Source organism: Cetorhinus maximus, chromosome 30 (assembly GCF_964194155.1).
Source record: "Cetorhinus maximus chromosome 30, sCetMax3.hap1.1, whole genome shotgun sequence".
Classification (NCBI taxonomy): Eukaryota; Metazoa; Chordata; class Chondrichthyes; order Lamniformes; family Cetorhinidae; genus Cetorhinus; species Cetorhinus maximus.
In genome coordinates, this window is record NC_135908.1 from 24,212,614 (window position 1) to 24,236,664 (window position 24,051).

A 24,051-nucleotide genomic window follows, 5' to 3' on the forward strand; every position below is an offset into this window, starting at 1 on the left:
GAAAAAGGCAGGGCAATGGCAATAGGTCATCATGCTCATTTGGAGAGTCGGTGCAGAGACAATGGGCCGAATGGCCTCCTTCTGTTAAAATTCTGTGATTAAGGAGTATCTGAAAACATCAACGTTCTCACATTTCCTTTGTAACACAGCATTATGGGGTAATTCACAAAAACTTAGTTCAATAATTGAACCTTAGTCCATGAACTGAATGCTAATCTACATTAAATAACCATCAACCCCAGGAGGGTTCAAGAAATTGCTTACTCTCTCCAAATGACTTTACTGAGTCAGTGAAATACATATATCACCAACACAGGGCAAACAATATACTTTTCAAAAAATCATACGAGTACAAGGCTGCACCATTCAGGTGTGATGGATCATTTGCCTTTCAGATTAAAATGATTCACAAATTATGCAGACCCGTGAGTTACACTGACAAACCATTTTCCTACTATTTCCTCATATTCTCTCTTTTCACACGTAATCAAACTTACATATTACATTCCCTGTCTCAATCGTCACTTTTGATACCTATGGAAAAAAAACTTCCCTACTGATTATACTCAATCTGTATTCTTCATGTTATCAATTCACTAACCAATGGCAACGATCTTCCAATATTTACCTTCTCAACCTAGAAAGCTTCTATCCTATTAAAAGGTCATTGCTAAAGGAGAAGATCCCAGTTTTAAAAGCTCTTCTTTGTTTTATTATTTTCTGTATTATTTCTCTGAATTTTTATCAGCTTCAGCACCCTTACTTCTTGAACTTTACTCAATACTTAATCTGCACATGGAAGTAGAGGGGGCAACAATGAAGTACTGAGTACTTTGCATCTGGCTTTAACAAGGAAGATGATGCTGCCAAAGCCATAGTGAGCAAAGTTTTTGAGACACTAGATGGACTGAAAATTGATAAAGAGGTGGTTATTAGAAAGGCGACGGGTGTGATTCTGAAGGTGACACAGTACATATACCTGCACAAATCATTGAAAACAGCAGGGCAGGTTGAGAAAGTGGTTAAAAGGCATACAGGGTCCCGAGCTTCATCAATAGAGGTAGAGGCATAGGGTATGAAGGCTAAGTTGTGATGAGCATTTATAAAACAGTGATTCGGTCTCAATTGGAGCAGTGTGTCCAATTCTGGTAGACTCCATTGTAGCTTTCAAAAAAGAATTGGATAAGCATCTTCGAAGAAAAAAAAATTGCAGGACTACAGGGACTAGTTGATCTGCACTTGCAGAGAATCTGCACACTCACGATGGGCTGAATGGCCTGCTTCTCTGCTGCAATCATTCTACAATTCTATTACCATTGGGAAACATTTCTCTCTAATTACCCTATCAATTACTTTCTAAATCCAAAGAACCTTAATCAAATTACTCCAGAACCTTAATCAAATTACTCCTTAACCTTCTATACGCAAGGGGATGCAATCCCAGTTTAGGTACTCTCTCCTCATAATTTAAGCCTTGGATTCCTGGTAACATTCTGGAGAATCTACTCGACACTCCTTCCAAAGTCAATAAATCAGAAGCTAGATTCAGACAGCATAAAAGCAAGCCATCTACTGTGCTGCTTTGGCCTGCATTAGAGTGCTTCAGTTGGAGTTTGGTGAGAGACAGAGTTCGGTGAAGAGGTAAGGAGGGATCCTTTTATTTGCTACCTTTCCACAGTAAGAAGAGCCTTGCTAAGTAGGGCTGGTGAGTATTTCTTCACTCGAAACTAAAGGAAGTACAAGTAGAGGGAGAAATTTAAGGGTAAGTTATGGCAGGGCAGCTCGGCCAAGTAGAATGCTCCCCCTGTGCGTTGTGGGAAGTCAGGGACACTTCCAAAGCAACCATGTATGCAGGAAGTGTCGCCAGCTGCAGCTACTTGAAATCTGCATTTCGGAGCTGGAGCTGGAGTCTCTGTGGAGCATCCGCGAGGCTGAGATCTCCGTGGATAGCACGTACCTTGAGGTGGTCACACCACAGGTAAAGAGTGCACAGTCAGAAAGGGAATGGGTGACCGCCAGCCAGAGTTAAAGGCAGGAGTCCCCTGCGTCCAGCTCCTTCTCTAACAGGGAATCTTTCCGTTTTGGATACTGCTGGGGGTAATGGTTTCTCAGGGAAATGCAGCAAGAGCCAAGCTCATGGCACGAGTGGCTCAGCTGCAAAGTGTTGGGGAGGGACAAGAGACAGGGAAAAAAAGAATGGGACAGCAATAGTGATAGGGGATTCTCTTGTAAGGGAACAGATAGACATTTCTGCGGCCACAGACGTGACACCAGGATGGCATGTTGCCTCCCTGGTGCCAGGGCTAAGGACGTCACGAAGCAGCTACAGGGCATTCTGAAGGGGGCTTGAGGGGGAAGGTAGTGATCAGCGACAGGTTGTGGTCCATTTCGTTACTAATAACATAGATAAAAGAGAGATGAGGTCCTGAAAGCAGAATATACACAGCTAGGAAATAAATTAAAAAGCAGGACCTCAAAGATAGTAATCTCAGGATTGCTCCCAGCACCACATGCTCACAAGATCAGGAACAGCAGTACAGGCCAGATGAATGCGTAGCTACAGGGATAGTGTAGGGGGGAAGGATTTAGATTCCTGAGGCATTGGGACCGATTCTGGGGAAGATGGGACCTGTACAAGCTGGACAGGTTGCACCCCAGCAGGACCCAGACCAATATCCTCACAGGGGTATTTTCTAGTACTGTGGGGGAGGGTTTAAACAACACTGGCGGAGGGATGGGAACCTGAATGGAGAAATAAAGATAGAAATGAAAGGCAGAAAAGTAGAAAGCAAAAGTGGAACAAGTGCTAGCAGCAAATAGGGCCATAGTACAAAAAAATGTGTAAAAATGTTAAAAAGACAAGTCTAAAGGCACTGTATCTGAAAGCATGGAACACTCACAATAAAGTAGACAAATTAACAGGGCAAATAGATGTAAACAGATATGATATGATTGCTATTACGGAGACATAGCTACAGAGTGACCAATGCTGGTAACTGAATATCCAAGGGTACTCAATATTTAGGAAGGACAGGCAAAAAGGAAAAGCAGGTTGTGTGGTGTTGTTAGTTAAGGATGAAATCAGTGCAATAGTGAGAGAAGATATTGGCTCAGAAAATCTAGATGTCGGATCAGTCTGGGTGGAGCTAAGAAGCAACATGAGGTGGAAAACATTAGTGCGAGTTGTCTATAGGCCTCCAAGCAGTAGTGATAAGGTAGGGGGCAGAATTAAACAGGAAATTAAAGATGTGTGTAACAAGGGTGCTACAGTAATAATGGGTGACTTTAATCTACATACAGACTGGGCAAACCAAATTAGCAATAATACTGTGGCAGATGAATTCCTCGAGTGTACACAAGATGATTTTTTAGACCAGTATGTTGAGGAACCGACTAGGGAACAGGCTATCCTAGGTTTGGTTTTGTGCAATGAGAAGGGGCTAATTAATAATTTTGTTGTGCCTTTAGGGAACAGTGACCATAACATGATAGAATTCTTTATTAGGATGGAAAGTGAAGTAGTCCGATCTGAAACTAGGGTCCTAAATCTAAACAAAGCCAAATGCGAAGGTATAAGGTGTAAGTTGGCTAAGATAGATTGTGGAACTTCATTAAAAGGCATGACAGTGGATAGGCAATGACTAATATTTAAGGAAAAATGTATGCATTGCAACAGTTATACATTTCTTTCTGGAGCAAAAAAAACAGGGCTAAGAAAAGAAATTAAGGATAGTATTAGATCCAAAGAGTCATATAGAGTTGCTAGAAAAAAAGTAGCAAGCCTGAGGATTGGGAGCAGTTGAGAATTCAGCAAAGGAGGGCCAAGAGATTGATTGAGATGGGAAAAGTTGAGTATGAGAGTAAACTTCCAAGGAACATAAAAGTGGACTATAAAAGCTTCTACAAGTATGTAAAGAGAAAAAGTTTAATGAAGACAAATGTAAGTCCCTTACAGTCCGAAAAGGGAGAATTTATAATAGAGAACAAGGAAATGGCGGAGCAATTAATCAACTACTTTAGTCTGTCTTCACAGGGGAAGGCACAAATAACTTCCCAGAAATATTAGGGAACCAAGAGTCTAGTGAGAAGGTGGAAGTGGAGGAAATTAGTATTACTAAAAAATAGAGCTGGAGAAATTAATAGGACTGAAAGCCGATAAATCCCCAAGGCCTGATAATCAACACCCAGGGTACTAAAGGCGGCGGCCATGGAAATAGACAATGTGTCGGTGGTCATCTTCCAAAATTCTGAAACAGTCCTGGCAGATTGGAGGGTGGCAAATGTAACCCCACTATTTAAAAAAGGGAGGGTGAAAACAGGGAATTACAGAACTAATCTTGTTAACCTAACATCAATAGTTGGGAAAATGCTGTAAAGGATGTGATAACAGGACACTTAGAAAATATCAGTGAGATTAGATAAAGTGGATTTATGAAAGAGAAATCATGTTTGACAAACCTACTGGAGGTTTTTGAGGACATAACTAGCAGATTAGATAAGGGAGAACCAGTAGATATGTTTTTTTGGATTTGCAGAATTCTTTTTATAAAGTCCCACATAAAAGAGATTAGTGTATAAAATTAAAGAACTTGGGATTGGGGTAATATAATGGCATGGATTGAGAACTGGTTAGCAGGCAGGGAACAGGGTAGGAATAAATGGGTCTTTTTCAGAGTGGCAGGCGATGACTAGTGGGGTACTGCAGGATCAGTGCTTGGGCCCCAGCTATTCACAATATATCAATGATTTGGATGAGGGAACCAAATGTAAAATTTCCAAGATTGCTGATCACACAAAACTTGGTGGGAATGTGAGCGGTGAGGAGGGTGCTCAGAGGTTTCAAGGTGATTTAGACAGGTTGAGTGATTGGGAAAATACATGGCAGATGCAGTATAATGTGGACAAGTGTGAAGTTATCCACTTCAGTAGGAAAAACAGAATAGCAGAGTATTATTTAAATGGTGATAAATTGGGAACTGTTAATGTACAAAGGGACCTGGGTGTCCTTGTACACCAATCACTGAAAGCAAGAATGCAGGTGCAGTAATCAGTTAAGGCAGAAAATGGTATGTTGGCCTTCATTGCGAGATGACTTGAATACAGGAGCAAGGATTCCTTACTGCAGCTGTACAGGGCCTTGGTGAGACCACACCTGGAGTAGTGTGCACAGCTTTGCCCTCCTTACCTAAGAAAGGATATACTTGCCATACAGAGTGCATCGAAGGTTCACCAGACTGATTCCTGGGATGGCAGATTGTCATACAAGGAGAGATTGGATCAACTAGGCCTGTGTTTACTGGAGTTTAGAATAATGAGAGGGGATCTCATTGAAACGTATAAATGTCTGACAGGGATGGTCAGACTGGATGCAGGGATGATGTTTCCTCTGGCTGGGGGGGGGGTCTAGAACAAGGGGTCACAGTCTCAGGATACGGGGTAGGCCAATTAGGACTGAGATGAGGAGAAACTTCTTCATTCAGAGAGTGGTGAATCTGTGGAATTCTCTACCACAGAGGCTGTGGAGGCCAAGTCACTGAATATATTTAAAAAGGAAATAGATAGATTTCTGGACTTTAAAGGCCTCAAGGGGTATGGGGAGAGAGCGGGAGTACGGCGTTGAGATAGAGGATCAGGCACAATTATACTGAATGGTGGCATAGACTCCAAGGGCCAAATGACATACTCCTACTCCTATTTTCTATGTTTCTAAGTCCTTTCTAAGGAATTTGTGCACAATACTCCAGATATGATCCCACCAGGACTTTATATAGTTAAATTTCTATAAACCCGGTATTTCTGGCATTGCATGCACTTATTCTGAACACTTCACCAAGGCACACTGAAATTTTCCATCACCTCGCTAGTTTTAATGATTTCCCCTCCCCCTGCCCCACCAAACCCCTTTCCATTTATTCTCTGAGGGCACTGGCACTGGCTTGGTTTGAATTTTAAATCTAAATTCAGAGTTTTATTTGGAAAAAAAAAATCATGCTCATTTTCTTTTTAATATAACACCAAGTGTTGCCACAAAATAATCTTTTTTTAATAACATAATAGACCAAAATTGCTGTAATACAATTTTGCATTGAAGTACCTACCAGGTTTGACATCCTTATAAACATAGCTTTCCAAGGAAAACAAGAATTCTCCTGAAGAGGCACCTTCATCCCAGCAAGCAGCAATAATAACAAACATTATAGATGAAGATAATATTCATAATACAGTAGTGTTAAAACATTTTAACCAAGTATTCAAATTTGAGTAGGTAAACATTGTAATTCAGATGAATTGTTAATCCTTCAAACATACAACATACAATTATTGGAAAAAATACACAGATCATCCCCAATGTTAAACGCAGTGGCACTGAGTCATCCAGATCAGAGGGGCAATTTAATCTTTTGCGGATTCATAGGAGTTAAATATTTTTCACCAAAAGGGGGATGCTACAATTGGTCTGAGCACTGGGTCTGACTTGGTCCTTCTGGCTCCCAGTTGACCATCCACCTGGTTAATAGTGGAGGGCCAGTGATACCCATGAACTCGTACCAGTGCAAGTTGTTATTCAAGAAGAAATGAGGGTCAAGGGCAAAAAGGGTAGAAAGAGAAAGGGAGAAACCAGAATTAGCACTGTACAAGAATTAAATCTTGGTTAACATGTGGGCCTAACATATGGGAAGCAACAAAGTGATTCTATGTCCATGATGAAGAAAAGTGAGGAAACAAGAAAAAGTTTGTATTTCATAAATTACAGAGAGGCAACTCCCTGAAAAACTGTTTGAAAAGATATAATTGACAATTCATGCTGAATTAGGTTAATCTATTGAATTAAAGCAAACAAAGTTGAGCAATTCCAGTTATTTGAGATTAATTCATCATGCATGTTTAAAAGCCATCCAAACCACAAACTGGAAAGAGTTTATCTTCCAATATTCTCAGCCATATGCAGATCAATGATATTTATATGGATTTACTAACTGAATGGGAGTAAACAGTATGCAACTTATCTTATGAGTACAAAGTCTTTAAATTAAAATTATCTGACAGCGATAAGGAAATTAAATTAAGTTCCTACTTGGATTAGTAATTTAAATTTAAATGCTTCAGGCACACCACAGAAACTGTTAACACTTGCCTGCAGAACCAGTACAATCAAACTAGATTTGCCTATTTGTAGGAATGGAGATACATTTAATAAGCATGTTGAAGAGTTTGTCAAGCAATTGTTTCAGTATCATTATAATAAAAGTCACTCTTAGGAAAACCGAAAAGTCCAGAATCATTAATTTCACTTTCATCCAAAGTGTAAAGCATTTCAACATCGAGGCTGGTGCTGGGGGAAACAGGGCAGTTCACACTGTAAAGTAAGAGAATTTATAGGTGAACTGATCCCCTCCTTCATAAAATTAAGATTAGAACATTTAGACTGAAGTACACTCACAATCTTTCCAACCTTGAGGAAAGAATTGAAGGGTCGGATTAAAGGAATGGAGGCTGCTGGAACAGCAGCAGGACAGTGAACTACTTTTACTTGTTCCATTCCTGCAACAGGAGGGTGAACCTGTTCAGGCGCCAAGGCAAAAATAAAGAGAGTCAAACAACACGTCCTTTCCAGTAGAAGTGACTACAGTGCTTGAAGCTTTGAAACACTGATTTCCTGTAGTCATACAGCACCTAGCCACTTGAAAACGCAATATGGTCCAGGGCCCTGTTCAAAAACCTCTACTTTGCAGGTATTTTTAAACTCTTCAAGATAATGATGGTGAAAGACCCTAATGCAGTGCGAGGTGCTTTAGAGTAGGCATGACAAGATAATAATCCCTGGGGCAAGGGGCAAAGGAGGAAGGGAGAAAGAAGACATTTTATGAGATAGGATTTCCGATACATGCTCCTTTCTTCTATTCTACAATAATTTCCATTTGGCAGCCTCATTTGCCATTTCTTTACAAAAAACCTTCTGAAAAATATTAATTGCATCTTCCTTCCCAAATGTCCTTATACATCTATAAATTTAATCAAATTTACAACTTATTTTCTGACAAGGTTTCAATCCCTCAATCACTTGTGCTCCATTCAGCACCTCTACCAGACAGCCATAATGACCCTCAGAGCTGAACAGTTCTGAGTTTCCCAGTTGTTAATCCGGACCTGCATTCTTATGTAGAGCCCCATGGTTTTCAGTTTAATCATCTCTCACATAGGAATTTTAGAAAAAGCTTTCTCAGAATCTAAATAAGCTATCTGCAGCAGCTTCCACACACTGTTTTACTTATGACACCCTCAAAGAAGTGGAGGTTTGTCTATCAGCACATACCCCACATAAAACCATGTTGACTGTTAATTATGAAGCCATATACAGTTACTCATCCAATTGAAGTTGTAATTTCCATTTTTTGATGCTAGACTAATTGGCCTGTACTTGTCTAAGTCAGAATGATTTTTTTTTTTAAGTCTAAGCGTGAATGCTGTTTACATCCTGCCAATTTTTCACAACTTCTCCATTGCCCGATGAATCTTTCAACAGCCTGAGAGTGTCCTCCCTGGTCTGTTAGGAACCGTACAGATTGGCATCTGCCCAGGGGATTTTGTAGACAGCGTCGAGGGTAACAATCAGCACCAGATCACCGATTTCAAAATACTCCACAAGCCTCGCTGTATCGCCTCCTGCTGGGCTGCTTCCTTGTTGTAATTTGTTTTGTCACTTTAAACACTAGAGTAACAGAAACATCGATTGCAACGAACCACAGAATCAGGTCTTTAACAAGCTAACGTTACAAAACCAATATGAGTACTCAGTTACTTCACGCTACATGATTCCAATGCTTCTAGAGTCTTTGAGTCACGATTCACGATGAGAACGCGGGTACATTGCATTCCACAATCCAATATGACTACCACATAGTGGTTCACTCAGAACTCATACTAGTTCTACCCTTGATCTCTACATTTCACGCATACCAATTCTAAATCACAATACATCAAAGACACACAAAATGGTACAACAGCTCAGAACCAAGAGGATGCACGTTGCCCATCTCAATCTGTCCTAGCCATTGTGACGATGGTTATATGGTCCAATTAAGCTCTTCCGATCACTTTATTACTGTAAGCACCGTGACCAGACCAACATCTCCCAGACCCTCAAGACATGGATGAATGACCTTTACACATTCCTTCAATTCCTCATCCCTGTCTTAGGCTTGCTTCACAAAGCATAAACAGAAAGCTGTTTAACTCATTGTACACTGAACCCACAAACAGCCCATGACATTAAAGTACACGGGTAGTGTGAACCCAGATTCCCACACTTCCATGTTAAGTAGCTCCAGGAAATAATTCAAAATGGTTCATTCAGCTTTGACAACACAAACATTGGGATAAGTGACAAAGTTTCAGCAAACGTTGTCTTTTGTTCTACCCAAGTTTAATGTCACCAAGTGCATAGACAAGTATAAGGCAAGAAAGAACCCATCAGAATCTTCCTTATTGGGGATGATGTACAACTGTACCACAGTATACTAAAAGATTTTTTTAAAATGACCTTTTCATCCAACAAGGTGATCCTACTCCCACCTTCCTAATGCTTGACATAATGATTTAACCCTCTCTTTGCACAAAGACTTGCAAAAAGAACAGCATTTTTTTGTTAAAATTGAAAGCCATTAAGGAACTTGAAGGAACACAAATTTTTATGTCCAATTTCTGCAAAAGCAATTTTGAAATTGGCAATGAAAGGTTAAATCAGGATAAACTGCACTAATGGTCTTTATGAACTTCTCAAGCAGCTAATAAACCTCTTAAATCTGTATAAATGTTGACGGATGCATTCAACCAGTTGCAGAGCTGTAGTACAAAATGCCTGAACACCAGCCAATGAAAATAATAAGCTACCCACAAGATATTGCATGCACTCAGTAGCAATCACTGATTAAGAGCTACATGGATCAGGATGTTGGAACTAGTTGGGTGTCAAAAATTTGCATATAAGCAAATTATTTTGTTAATCACATTTTCCTTCATTATTAAACAGCTGCATAATTTACCAAACAGCAAATAAGTAAAAAAACCTTGCACCAACATTAAAGATGCATGTAAATGAATTTAACACAGTAAATGAATTGAAACTAGCACAGAAAGCATAACCAGGCCACTGTAGCTGATACAAATAAGCCAACAGTCTGCATCCTCCATCAGTATACTATTAAGATCTTAAATGAGGTCTCAGAATATTGTTTTAAAATGAAGTAAAACTCCTTTGTCACTCCAATCTCACTGCTCATTTTATTCCCAAGCTATGGCATTTCCACAAGTGCAGCAATAGGAATGGTCAAAATAAATTTTATGCATTCACAGCAGTAAACATTCTCATCATCTCCAAAAGCAATTTCATCTAGTTTCAAGAAAATAAATCTTCACACTTGCAATAGCCAAGCGTGTGTCAAGGAAAGCTGTGTGGTTTCTTTAGAGGAAATAAAAATGTTTTAGAAGCTCTTTGCAGTTTGTTAGGTATGATTTCATTGGGAGCAGATACAAAATAAACATACCCTATAACTGTGACTCTTATAAACCATCAGCTCATCTTAAAACTTAACTGGCTTAAATCTGTATGTGGAGAAAGTAATGTTGAATTGATTGATTCAAACATGTTTCCCTGCACTCCAAATTGAACTTATTGGTTTACATTTTTCTTCTTCCGAAAGTCTGGCATAGGCTGAAAACCTGACAGCTAGCATATATGTAGATTTATTTCCTTGTTTTGAATTGCATGATTGAAGCCACCCTCAGGATGCAGACCATGGGGGCTTCAGGAACTTAAATCTTCAGGTTATGAACCATGAGCCACAATACAATAGTCAAAACCACATTACATACAATTAGAAAAATACTGCAAAAACTCGCAGAGATTTTTCCAAGCATTTCCTTACCTTTCTTTGCTGCTTTTTGCAAGGCATCTTCAATTCGGAGTAGTTCTTTCTGCTTGTTTTCCTGCAGCTGTTTCTCTTCCTTTTCTGCATCATATCTGACACCTTTAGGAATAAACAATAATTGTGAATTTCTACAATTGGTACATATTCATTTCATTTTACCACCATTATCTGCAGCAAAAGACAGTGATAAAAGTAATACAAAAGTCTGTTTAAATGCAGGTGATATTAAGTTAGAGCCACTAAACTCAAAAGACTGCACTGGTCTACGATCCTGCCCAGTTGTACAAGCTGCTACTTCACAGCATTCCAGTACTAACTGATGTATATATGCTTCACTTTAGAGAAGTTAATATTTAAAGTGGAAAGGATGGAAAGCAATCTTTAACAATTCATGGGAACATACAAGGGAAGAAAGAGATCCTCAACTTGTTGCAACAATGATTCTGGACTTTCAGCTGCCCTGTAAATCAATTTTCGAGATTTGGAATTTGTAACACTCCAATTCTACAAAGCTGGAAAGTTTGCTAACAAATGACTGCTAAAAACTAGTGGGCAAACAGTGGAGAATGCAAGGTCCTGGATTAGGAAAGGAAAAAGAGGATCCAATCTTGATCACCATGATCCCTTTGTTACCTAAATCAATTGCAAAAGCGATCAGTAATTTTTTTTAAATCTGGAAAACAAAACTAAAGCATCTATAGCTACATTTGCATCTTCTGCAATATATTTCAGATCAAAGAAAGCCTGTTGACATCTTTTTAACCAGAGCACAGCTCATGATTTAAGAGAATGATCCTTAATAAATTTTATAAAAATATTTTTTTTAATGGATAACAGGTCTCCATTAGCCTTGATAATATGATTATCTGGTACAGAAGTTGGCTCTGCAAAGAGGTTGTCAATTACTATGGTAACACACAAGCAGTAAGCATATTTATTGACAGAGTTAAAATTTATGGGTTGCACATCTGGCAACTGTTTGCTCAGTGCAGAACCTGTTCATAATGGTGAATAGTTTTTTGTTGTTTGTTTATGGAGTGTAGGCATCACTGGTAAGGCCAGTATTTACTGCCCAATTGGTAGAGAGTTTATGAAAAATGGGTGGTGTAAATGAACAAGGACAATAAATTCCTAATCTAACAACTCAACTTTCAGATTAGAAACAAGTAGCTTGCTGGATTCAGGGAGAGATGCTAGCCCAACAATTCAAAGATCTTTATGTGGAATAGTGAAGATACAGCCCAATGCGAGAAGGTGCAAGAATCATGCTTTCCAAAGGCAGCAAATGATCCCCAAGATCATTCTTCCTCCCTCTTCACTGGCCACCTGCAAATTCCAGAGATCAAAAGTACCAGCAGAAAATCGAGTGTCCTCAAAAAGATTCAGGGGATTCTCCCCTGAGGTGTTTAAGCAGCGTAATCAAACCCACTAACAACACCCCACCCATCACCACATCAGAGAACCAAGTTCTCATACAAATTCCACCAAGCTTTATTAACCCCAATTTTCTACTCACTCAAAACATAAGTTTTTTTTGTGAAAAGTGTAACTAGGTCAGTTAATTACAAGGGGAAAAAAATGAAGGAAAAATTGATCTTGAATAAAGTCCTGGACTAACATTGCCACAGCTAGTATAAAATATGTCTGTAAATGGAGTGATGAGAAAGAAAATGCTAAGCAAAGAGCAAAACTCAGGTTTATAATGACATACTGAACATACCATAACATGGACTGAGTGAAGGCAAGCCAAATTCAACGCGTTGTTGCTCATTTACTCTACATTCTCCCTCTATGCATTGAAAAATATTGTCTCCCATTACCTTCCTACCAGCTCAAAACTAACCAGAGTAGTGACTTACAAGAAATGCACAGCTATAGATAGTGATTAAGCTTTAAAAATGCAACAGTTAACACAGCTTCCAGACATTAAAAAACCAAAAACTGAAGAGCCGTCCAATGTAAACATCAAGCTGAACTTTGAACAACTGAAACTGTAACAAGTATTAATTTCAAGGTTGTAATGCAATCTCAGGTTTTAAATGACGTCCATAAACTGCTCAGGCGTCCTTTCCTCTGTTCAGCTGTCTAAAGCATGAAATTTGATTACAGCCTTATAACCACTTGCCACTGTTATGTTTGGGTAGCTTCAAAACAAAAATCTTCTGGGCAGATGGTTACAATTAAGCTTTGGCTAAGGGGTGGAATGAGGTTAGCTCTCAACCTTTTTCATTAGAAACTGGTGAGCAGAATATTAAAAATATTCACTCTGTTCCAGTTGGTATAAGGCATCATTGATAGCAGTCAGGGTTTTGATAAATACATGACCATACTCAGAGATTCCAGACAAAGGTTTACTGCTATACAAGTACACAGGTATAAACTTTCTATTGAACAGTCTGGCAGTCCACCCTTGACTGCCAGCAGAAACTGTGGTCCTGCCAGATAAGGGCTCAGGGCTAGAGCCTGGAACCAGAAAACTTCTTATGGAACCCCAATCAAAACAAAGAAACTGAAAATCATGAACTGCACATGTCACTTCTCAGTAGGCGAGAAGCACGCAAAGAAAATCTTTACCACGGGCAAAATTTGATATATTAATATATATTGGGCTTTTGAGAGGGGCAAGAAAAGGAAGACATGAAATTTCTTTGCGCTCATGTCTACAGGAAGGGTCCACATTACAACTTCTTAAGCAGATCATAGCACCTGCTAGACTTTGCCCAATGGTAAACAAGCATTGCAAAAATCTACACTCCTTTAAATATTCCCAGGTCTATGGTGCCTTCTCTGTGTGGGATGTCACTTATAAAGCAGCGTAAAAACAAATGATCAAACAAAATGTTCAAATCGTGATCTTGCTGCTATTTTTCATGTAAGCTAAGGTACAATGGATTTATAGGCACAAAATCATATTATCCATTGGTTATTCGTCATATATAGGAAAAACTACAAACAGTGACATATAGGTCAGTTTGAAAATGACAATAGGCTAACCAACTGAAGTAACAAGGTGGAATTTCTTAGGACTAAAACAGAACCAAGGCTACCCATTAACATCAATTGCTATTTAGAGGAGCCATTCTACCAGCATAGTCATATACAACTACTTTATGCGTTTAAACACAGCAAACAGCACCAAAGTTCTGGTATAGCAAGAACCTGTGGAATTATCTCTCTAAATAGAAGAGTTCAATAGGCCTTGAACAAGGGCATTTGTTCAGTAGTCTTTAGCTTTTCCTTATAAAAGCTCAAGATTGACCTGATTGCATTTCCAATTGCTGGGTTTTTTTTGAACCTATGACAAGCCAGCTTCTAAAAACTATTTGTACCAACTCAATACAAATTCATTTTGAAATAGAAGGTTAAGCTGACAGATGAGTCAGATGAATATGGTGAGAGGCAGCTTGTGCGGAACATCAACACTTGTTTCTGTGTTGTCATTCCCATGTACTATATTGCAAATGACAAGAGCCAAGGGGAAGTGGAAACAAAATAATGAACTGCAAAATGTTTATTTGTTTCCAGTTAAAAACAACCCATTAAGATTAGGTAGAACACAAAAGTAAAATTAAATATAAAGTCTCAAAGAATGGGGAAAAAAAGAAAGAGAAGGAAAGGGAACTGTTCTATATTAAAAATGATAGCCGACTCATATCCCACGTGACTTAAGCAAGTTGGGCAAATAACCCCACTGCTTCTCGCCCAATGTTTCGTGAAAATCCCAATGCCCTGAAGCTCCACCCATATCCGAAGAAGTCAAAATGCAGGTGAGAAAGACACCATCACCAAGTGTTTCAAATCAACATAACCAACCCTACCCCAAGTCCCCAACATGAACTAACCATACCTCTGTACATGCTCAATATCATGCCCTGATCAAAAATTTATCAATTGAATTTTTCCCCCCTCCCTGAAGCAAAAGATCAATATTTTTTTTTAAAAAGCACCACAAACGACAGACAATTATTCTGCCATGAACTGGACATGTGGATTCAGCCTACAGTGCCAGAGTAGAATCAACAACCAATTCTGAACCTCCCAATATTATGCAAAGCCAAACCCATCCCTGTCCCCACTTTGAATCACCTCCAAATTTCCTGCAAGCTCCATTCCCCGCTCCTCCTGAACCCCACAGCATCTTGAACTTATAAACGGGCTTTCCACCCACTACACTGGCAACTGTTACTGGCTTGGAAACCTCTAACCCCATATTCCCCAGAAATGCAGCATTTAGAATTTTGCACTGGCATGCTCACCTAAACCCCCACTCCCCACTACCGTGAAGAACCACATCTGCCACTGGGCAGCATTCTGAAACTTGGCACTTACCTTCTCACCCCCAACAAGAGTCATTGTGTCTTGGAACAGCACAGCACCTCCCCCTCCCCAAACTGAGCATCACATCTATCCTCCAACCTCCTCAGGGAAGGTTTTGGCTCTCTCCTCATCCCTTCACCTCCCATTCCTGCTCCCCTCTCTAGATCCTCACTCCTGCTTTCCCTCATTCAATCTCGAATAGCCTGCCAAGTTAACACTAATTGCAGCCAAAAACTTGATTCAGTTCATCGAGTGCTTTATGCTGTAACAAGGTGAAATGAACAGGATAACAGGGAGCATCAGACTCAACTGGTTCATTCTTTACATATGATCCCATTACTTAAACAGGCCAGCCCCTGTGCTCGCTATCCTACAGTACTAGGTAGTAGCATTTCACAGCCTTTTACTGCCCGAGTAACTCATTTCCAAAAGAACAGCGGCCTGCTTTCCTTGATGTCTATGTTCTTTTTATTCCTCAGAAAGAGATCAAAACCCTCCCAACACAGTGGGTGCAATTTTTATTTCTTACGGAGCAAGGCAAAACTGTTTACCATTTGGTATCCGGGGTAAAGAGCGCCAATTAGTATATTCAATACCTATCTTTTGATTTTAGATTCACAACCCAACACGAGGCTGTCCTGAACAGCTAGCTAATTTAAAGCAAACTTTAAATCAAGCCATTTTAAAATAACTGGTATCTAGGTCCTTTCTGGGGGAAAATGGTCAAAGTGACAGCAAGTTATTTACACTCCACTCCTTTGATCCTAAGTAAGGTTGCCAACCCCCAAGAAATATCCTGGAGTCTTCAGGAATTGAAGATTAATCACTAGGATATGGCTAGGAGCGATCCGGCAGAGAGGGAACATTGAGGCATTAAAAAATATATTTTCTTTCAACACTTTTGTTTACTTGTTACAAAAATGTTGGGAGGGTCTGGGAGAGTCTGTTTGGATGATTCTGGAGTGTCAGTCGAGCAAGGAAAGATCTGTTTGCATTTGAAATGGTTAATGGTCATTGTGTTGTGACAGTGGGCAAGCTGGGCAACCAAGGGTTGTTGGAGGGAGGAGCTGGTATGTTGAAACCTCCAGTAATACAGCCAACCTGCATTGCCAACCATAATCCTAAACCAGTTTATCCATCATTCTGTGTGACAACACATTAACTTATCCAACAAGCCAAAAATCGTACCACTTTCAGTACACCGTAAAGACCAAAACAGTCGACTTAAATGATGTTCAAACTAAAGGTTCCATATTGTATAACCATTGACCAGTTTGAAGAAATGCTAATCATCATGTCAACCCCACAAATTAATATTAAAATTAGCAGGATTGTAGCATTACTTACTTGCTTCTGGAACAACCAGAAGATTCAAACCATCCAGGGTAGCGAGCACTGCTTCATTGTATAGATTCTTCCATGGGATCTTCAAAGTAAGCTTGTCTATCAATGAAATCAACAGTTACCCAACAGGAAAGAAAACATCTTGTACAGACAGCAATAATAACACTGGCTCACTTGTACATTAAAAAAAACACCAGGCTCTACAGAGACCAAGTCATAGGCAATTATATCTCCCATCCTATTCATTTAAAATCAAACACAAGAAAACTGAAAAAAAATCAATAAAATATTAACAAAAGGTGACCTGGCAACACTGGATGTCTTCCTGCACAAAAATCCATAAATTTGGACAAGTTTTTCTGGAGAGAGAACTACAGACTTTCACAGCACAGAACGAGGTTATGTGGTCCATCATGTCTGTGCACCTCTCAAAGGGCATTCCCTGCCCTTGCCACATACTCAAAATAATCTCTCTCAAATTTCTCTCTCTGCTATGTTGATCATCTCTGGCCCAAATCTTCCAATCTCTGGATTGTCAGAAACCGGACACACAACTGAAGATGCACATCAGGAAGTCCTAATGCGCCAACCTCCATGGGAAATGCCCAGGAAGTTTCAACTTCCTATGGACAATTCTCCAGCAACCCGGGACCCTCCGCAAATGTCTCCAACTTTTAACTAGAGTCAGACTTCAGATAGTTCGGTAGTACTTATCTGGGTTGTTATCCAAGAAATGTCAAACATATTAAAACCTAGTCTAACATCTGGGTAACTACACAACAGAACACCAATCACCTCCCCCAAGACCTGACCGCCCTCCACCCACCCACCCCACCATCCCCTTAACCCGACCCAACTGCCACCTCACCTATCTTACCTACTTAACCTCCTACCCACTTTCCCACCCACACACTAACATTCACCCCGTGACATTCAAGCCTTTAAACTTACCATATGGCAGCTAGTGCTATAAAAAGGGGGCATGTCCTGTCTTCCCACCTGACTCCATGCCACCTCAATAGAATTCCCCAAGTGTTTCTGCACGGCATCTTTCTGAGATAACCAGGCTCGGAAGATCCCAATAAAAACGTGCAGCAGCATCTAGTCAGTGGAATTGTCGATAGCAGCAGCAATCCGCCGATCACTGCCGCTGCTTGGAAGATCTGGGCTTCTATCTGTGATATCAAATATCACCGTTGGGAACAGTGGCACTTTTTTCAGGTGCATCCCTCCATCACCTGTCTACTCACTACACAATTGCAAAGTGTTTCAAGATTTTAATCCTCCCGCTCTGCTGTTTACTAGCCTGTCTGCACTGGAATATCATTGTCGCATATTTACTAACTTAATTCTACTTATGTATGAAAATTAACTCTTTCAAAACCAATTTTAGCTGTTGATTGCCACAACAGTATACCTCTGACCTCCTTACTTGCAGGAATTAATGAGATGATCAGAAGTTCAAGACTTCCAGACCTAAGCCCTATTTTTAGTTTTAAGTATGAAATGGCACAAGGTGGTGACATTCTCCTGGTTTTACAAAATCCTGATACGAAAATTAAATCAGCAAAAGATTTAAATGAAGCTGCATTCTTTATTCTCACACTGAACTTATGTTTCACATACAAATGGCAAAGGAAAGTTGCGTCTACGAGAATTTCGAAGTGTGCCCTTAATGGAGCAGATATCATAGTTTGCAAAGCTATCCTCCAAGTACAAATTTCTAATATCCAAATTATACTATCTATAGCTTGGTCACATTTTGCTCAAGACTTGCTGGATTTGATTGGGGGAGATAAGTGCAGCAGTCTTAAAGAGAAAACAAGAATTGAGCTGGATGTGAGAGGTGTCATGCTGACACTTATTCCCACGGCTCCATCGGACACCCAGTAATTTTTATTTATCCTTTCGTGGGATATGGGTGTCACCGGCAAGGCCAGCATCTGTTGCCCATCCTCAATTGCCCTTGAACTGAGTGGCTTTTACTAGACCATTTCTGGGGGCAGTTAAGAGTCAACCACATTGCTGGAGTCACATGTCGGCCAGACTGGGTAAGGGTGACAGATTTCCTTCCCTAAAGGGCATGAGTGAACCATATGGGGTTTTACAGCAATCATTTTTATAACAAACCAATGGTTAACATTACTGAGACTAACTTTCAATTCCAGATTTATTAATTGGATTTAAATCCAATCAGCTATTGTGGTGGGATTTGAATCCTTTTCCCCTGAGCATTAGCCTGGGCCTCTGATTTGCTAGTCTAGTGACATTATCACTACACCACCGTCTCCCCCATGTTTTGCCACGTGCATGCAAATTGCAGGGAAACAAACTGGAGCTGTGATAATGAACTACTGCGTCAGAGCAGGTCAACCTTCTGCGGTAATTTGACATACTCTGTATCAATACCAGTGTACATGCTGCAAAATAACTGTACATCCTACAGGCAGCATTTTCTTGTTCTGGTCAGGATGTGGACATCATCATCAAGGCCCCCTTAATCATCCAGTCCCATTCGCCCTGAGAAATGATGCTGGCTTCCTTTCAGAACTGATGCAGTTCTTATGGTGATAGCATTTCCTCAATGGTGTCTACCGGGCAATTCCAGGATATTCATCCAGAGATAATGAAGGAATGGGGATAGATTTCCAGTTAGGATGGTGTACGTCTTGGAGGGTAAATTGGAAATGATATTGTTCCCCTAACATTGCCTTCAGTCCTTCACATGGGACTGTGGCAGGGGAGAAGTGCTATAATGGTGAGTTGCTGCAGTGCATCCTGATGGTGTAAGGATTGCAGACTGAGTCCAGTGACAAGGATACTGAACAAGCAAACTACTTCATTACTGGTGGCAATCCAGGTGATTGGCAGGTATACCATCACATACCCCTACAGAGGTTGAAAGGAAATCAAAATGGGAAGGAAAGGAAAGGCAACTCCATAATCCCAAACTGTCCTACTGAGGTTGGTTTTAAATTGTTTCTTCTGCAAAGCTGTTGAAAAGAGTGGAAGCATGTCCATATATAGTTTCAAAGGGCTATAGTGTCACAGATTGGCTTAGAGGAGCTGATGCCTTGGTCATATGGGAAAAGTCAGAACAGGAGCAAGGAACAGTTTCAATGGCCTGTTCTCCCAAGGATTGGGCTAGTGTCCATCTTTCAGACTTGCTGCCTTGTTACTTTGTGTAACAAATTGTAAGTAGGTGATTAAATGGACTGATTATCGCTGTATTGGTTGCCTTTTTAAACTGATCCATAACTAAACAAACAGAACTTTTTTTATAGAAAACTTTCCACATCTTTAAGACATCCAACAGCATTTCCAGCAATTCATTACTCATGAACATTTGTTAAATTTATTTTAGAAAGCACAGCAATGAGTCTAATGTACAAAAATATCTTACAAATAGAGAGATGAGTAAGCAATATTTTTCCCCGATGGTTATCGAGAAATGAATGTTCACTGAGCACAAGTTAGTTCCCCCTTCTCTTGAACAAAAAGGGGAATTTTTGATCTAACTTGTTTTGCTAGCTTGTTTTCTATCTGATGGATTGCCACTTTATGCTGGATTTCCCAGTCAGTTCTGAGCTGGAAGTCAATTATTCCGATTAAGGAACCCCCCAGTATTATGGCAAATATTGCTGATCCCAGAACCTGTGCGCACTTTGCACACATTTTTAATTCCTACTTTGTGTTAATAAAACATCAATATTTCCACTTCCATGCACTACTGTATCAAAAAGGCAATATACAATACCACAAATGAGTATCATTTTAACAATAAAAAAACAAACTATGTGAAATATTAACATCATTTACATATCTGTTTTATAGTTGCAGGCACTGCTATTTATTTACTTTTTATTTAGGTGAGATCTTTGCTAATCAAAGCTCTGACAAAGTTGTAAGCTCAGTGGTTTACCTAGCCAAAAACTCATAGTTCAAGAGCAAAGCAAAACCCTGCTGCCCAGTAACTGGCCAAGATAAATAACATACCTATCTGTCCAGCCTTGACTTTGAAAGGGACATCCAAATCATTCTGTTTGGGAAGAATAGAAGAAATAAATATAGTAATTTTGGTCGAATGGAAAACACAAGCAAATGTAGATACTTCTCATCAGAATTGAATGTAATCAAACACCAAAACAGAAAGCAGCAGGATACTTCAGAAGCGGTATGAGCTGCAGACTGCCCCCACAAGAAGCACTCCAAAGCCTCACTGATATCCTTCATCTGTATTTATAATGGGATTTTACCCAAGTAAACTTGCCAGACTAATTTCAAAATATAACCATACTGTGCCTTTGGAAAGAAGATCTGATTTGTTTAGCTGAGCTAGAAAGCAATTTTTTTTATTAAAGTACAGTGCATTATAAAATTCAGATTTTTATATTTATTTTAGCATATTAATATTTCCATTTTCACTAAACTGTTCATCATTCAAATGCTTCCCTAGTTGAATACTTCTCTTTCATATACTGTCTCCTTCCCTTTTCAAACTACTGTCATCACTGTCTTCTTCAAAAAAACCCCAACTTTACAAATTACCAACCCATCTTCCTTTCCAAAGGCCCCAAATGCGTTGTCGCCTCCCAAATCAACTCCCATCTCCCCCACAACTTGCTAATCAGCCCAACACAGCACTAAAAACAGCTCCCAAGTTACAAATGACATCCTCTGTGATTATTACCATGGGGCATCGTCACTCCTCACACTTCGGGATGTCTCTGCAGCTTTTAACAGCGTCCATCCACACTATCAATTTCCAAAGTCTATCATTAGCCTAACATCTGTCATAGGGAAAGTGCTAGAATTTATTATTAAGCAGATTATAGCAGAATACTTAGAAGATCACAATGTGATCAGGCAGAGTCAACATGACTTTCTGTAAAGGAAGCCATGTTTAACTAATTTATTAGAATTCTTTGAGGAAGAAATAAGCAAGGTGGATAAAGGGGAACCTGTAGATGTGGTCTACTCGAATTTCTAGAAGGCATTTGATGAGGTGCCACATCAAAACTTATCACACAAGATTACATGGTGTGGGGGGGGTAATATATTAGCATGGATAAAGGATTGGTTAACTACCAGGAGAGTAGGGATAAATGGGTCTATGACAATTAGCAAGCTGTAACTCAGAGTGCCACAAGTAACAGTGATGGGTCCTCAACTATTTACAATTTATATCAACTACTTGGATGAAGGGAGCAAACGTATGGTAGCTAAATTTGTCAATGACACCAAGATAGGTAGGAAAGTAAGTTGTAATGAGGAGGTAGAGAGTCTGCAAAGGGATATAGACAAGTTATGTGAGTGGGCAAAAATTTGGCAGATGGAGTATAATGTCGGAAAATGTGAACTTGACCATTTTAGCAGGAAGACGTATCAAAATGGAGAGAGATTGCAGAACTCGATGGTACAGAGGGATCTGGGTGTGCTGGTACATGAATCACATAAGGTTAATATGCAGGTACAGCAAGTTATTAGCAAGGGCAAATGGAATGTTAGCATTTATTCCAAGAGGAATGGAATATAGATGAACTGAACAGGTATTTTGCATCTGTTTCCATTGCAGAGGATACAAGTAACATACCAGAAATAGCTGTAAATCAGGAAACAGGAGTGTGGAACCCACAAAATTAATCACCAGGGAAGTGGAATGGAGCAAATTTTTGGAGCTGTGCGCTGACAAATCCCTGGGCCCTGATGGACTTTGTCCCAGGGTCTTGAAAGAAGTGGCTAGTGAAATAATTGACGCACTTGTTTTGATTTTCCAAAATTCAGGCAAGGTTCCATTAGATTGGAAAATAGCAAATGTAACTCCTTGATTCAAAAAGGGAGACAGAAAGCAGGAAACTACAGACCAGTTAACCTAACATCTGTCATAGGGAAAATGTTAGACACTATTATTGAAGATGTTATAGCAGGGCACTTAAAAAAATTCAAGGCAATCAGGCAGAGTCAACATGGTTCTGTGAAATGGAAATCATGTTTAACCAATTTATTGGAGTTCTTTGAAGGAGTCACATGTGCTGTGGGTAGAGCAGAACCAATGGGTGTACTGTGCTTAGATTTACTGAAGGCATTTGAAAAAGTGTCACATCAAGGTTATTGCAGAAAATAAAAGCTCATGGTGTAAGGGGTGACATATTGGTATGGATAGAAGCTTGGCTAGCTAACAGGAAACAGAGGGTAGCCATAAATGGGTCTTCTTCTGGTTGGCAAGGTGTAATAAGTGGTGTGCCACAGGGATCAGTGCTGGGGACTCAACTTTTTACAATTTATATAAATGATGTGGATGAAGGGAACGATCGTATGGTGGCTAAATTTGCTGACAACACAAAGATAGGTAAGAAAGTAAATTGTGAAGAGGACGTAAGGAGATTACCAAGTGACACAGATAGGTTAAGTGAGTTGGCAAAGATCTGGCAAATGGAGTATAATGTGGGCAAATGTGAAATTCTCCACTTAGGTAGGAAGAACAAAAAATAAGCCAATTATCTAAATGGTGAGTGATTGCAGAGCTCTGAGATTCAGAGGGATCTGGGTGTCCTAGTGCATGAATCACAAAAGGTTAGTGTGCAGGTACAGCAAGAATTAGGAAAGCTAATAAAATGTGATCATTTATCGTACAAAAGTAGGGAGGTTATGCCTCAGTTGTACAGGACACTGATGAGACATCTGGAGTACTATATACAGTATTGGTAACCTTATTTAAAGAAAGATGTAAATGCATTAGAGTTCAGAAAAGGTTTACTTGGCTAATACCAGGGTTGTCTTATGAGGAAAGGTTGGACAGGTTAGGCTTGTATCCACTGGAGTTTAGAAGTGTAAGAGATGACTTGATCGAAACCTTTAAGATCCTGTGAGGTTTTGACAAGGTGGATGGGGAGAAGATGTTTCCTCTTGTGGGTGAATCTAGAACTAGAGATCACAGTTTAAACTAAGGGATTGTCTATTTAAGGTAGAGATGAGGGTCGTGAGTCTTTAGAACTCTCCCTCAAAAAGCAGTGGAAGCAGAATCTTTGAATATTTTTAAAGCAGAGCTAGATAGATTCTGGATTAACAAGGGGTGAAAGGTTATTGGGGGGGCTACATTCAGATCAGCCATGATCTTATTGAATGGCAGAGCAGGCTTGAAGGGCCAAGTGGCCTACTCCTGTTCCATGTTCATATAAAAGAGGGGAAGTTTTACTGTAGCTGTACAGGGCATTGGTGAGACCACACCTGCAGTACTTTGTACAGATTTGGTCTCCTTATCTGAAAAAAAGATATAACTGCTTCGAAGCAGTTCAGAGCAGGTTCACTCGACTCATTCCCTGGATGTAGGATTTCAGAAGATAGGTTGAACAGGTTGGGGCTATATCCAATGGAGTTTAGAAGAATGAGAGGTAACTTTATTGAAACATGTAAGATCCTGAGGGGATTGGATAAGGTGGATAGCAGGAGGGTGTTTCCTCTT

The 24,051-nt window shown here is 39.8% G+C and overlaps 1 protein-coding gene across 2 annotated transcripts in view; it reads right to left on the reverse strand.

Annotated features, from left to right (window-relative positions):
* vps13c (vacuolar protein sorting 13 homolog C) overlaps positions 1 to 24,051 on the reverse strand; it is a 350,466-nt gene that overhangs the window by 307,377 nt on the left and 19,038 nt on the right. The window contains exons 3-6 of one of the 2 annotated variants that reach the window (XM_078532615.1): positions 20,586 to 20,628; positions 16,593 to 16,688; positions 10,926 to 11,027; positions 6,099 to 6,161 (exon numbers count right to left, since the gene is read on the reverse strand). In XM_078532615.1, the coding sequence (XP_078388741.1) occupies positions 6,099 to 6,161; positions 10,926 to 11,027; positions 16,593 to 16,688; positions 20,586 to 20,628 (304 nt within the window). The remainder of the gene's footprint in view (positions 1 to 6,098; positions 6,162 to 10,925; positions 11,028 to 16,592; positions 16,689 to 20,585; positions 20,629 to 24,051) is intronic. The other variant, XM_078532613.1, reaches the window with a different exon arrangement.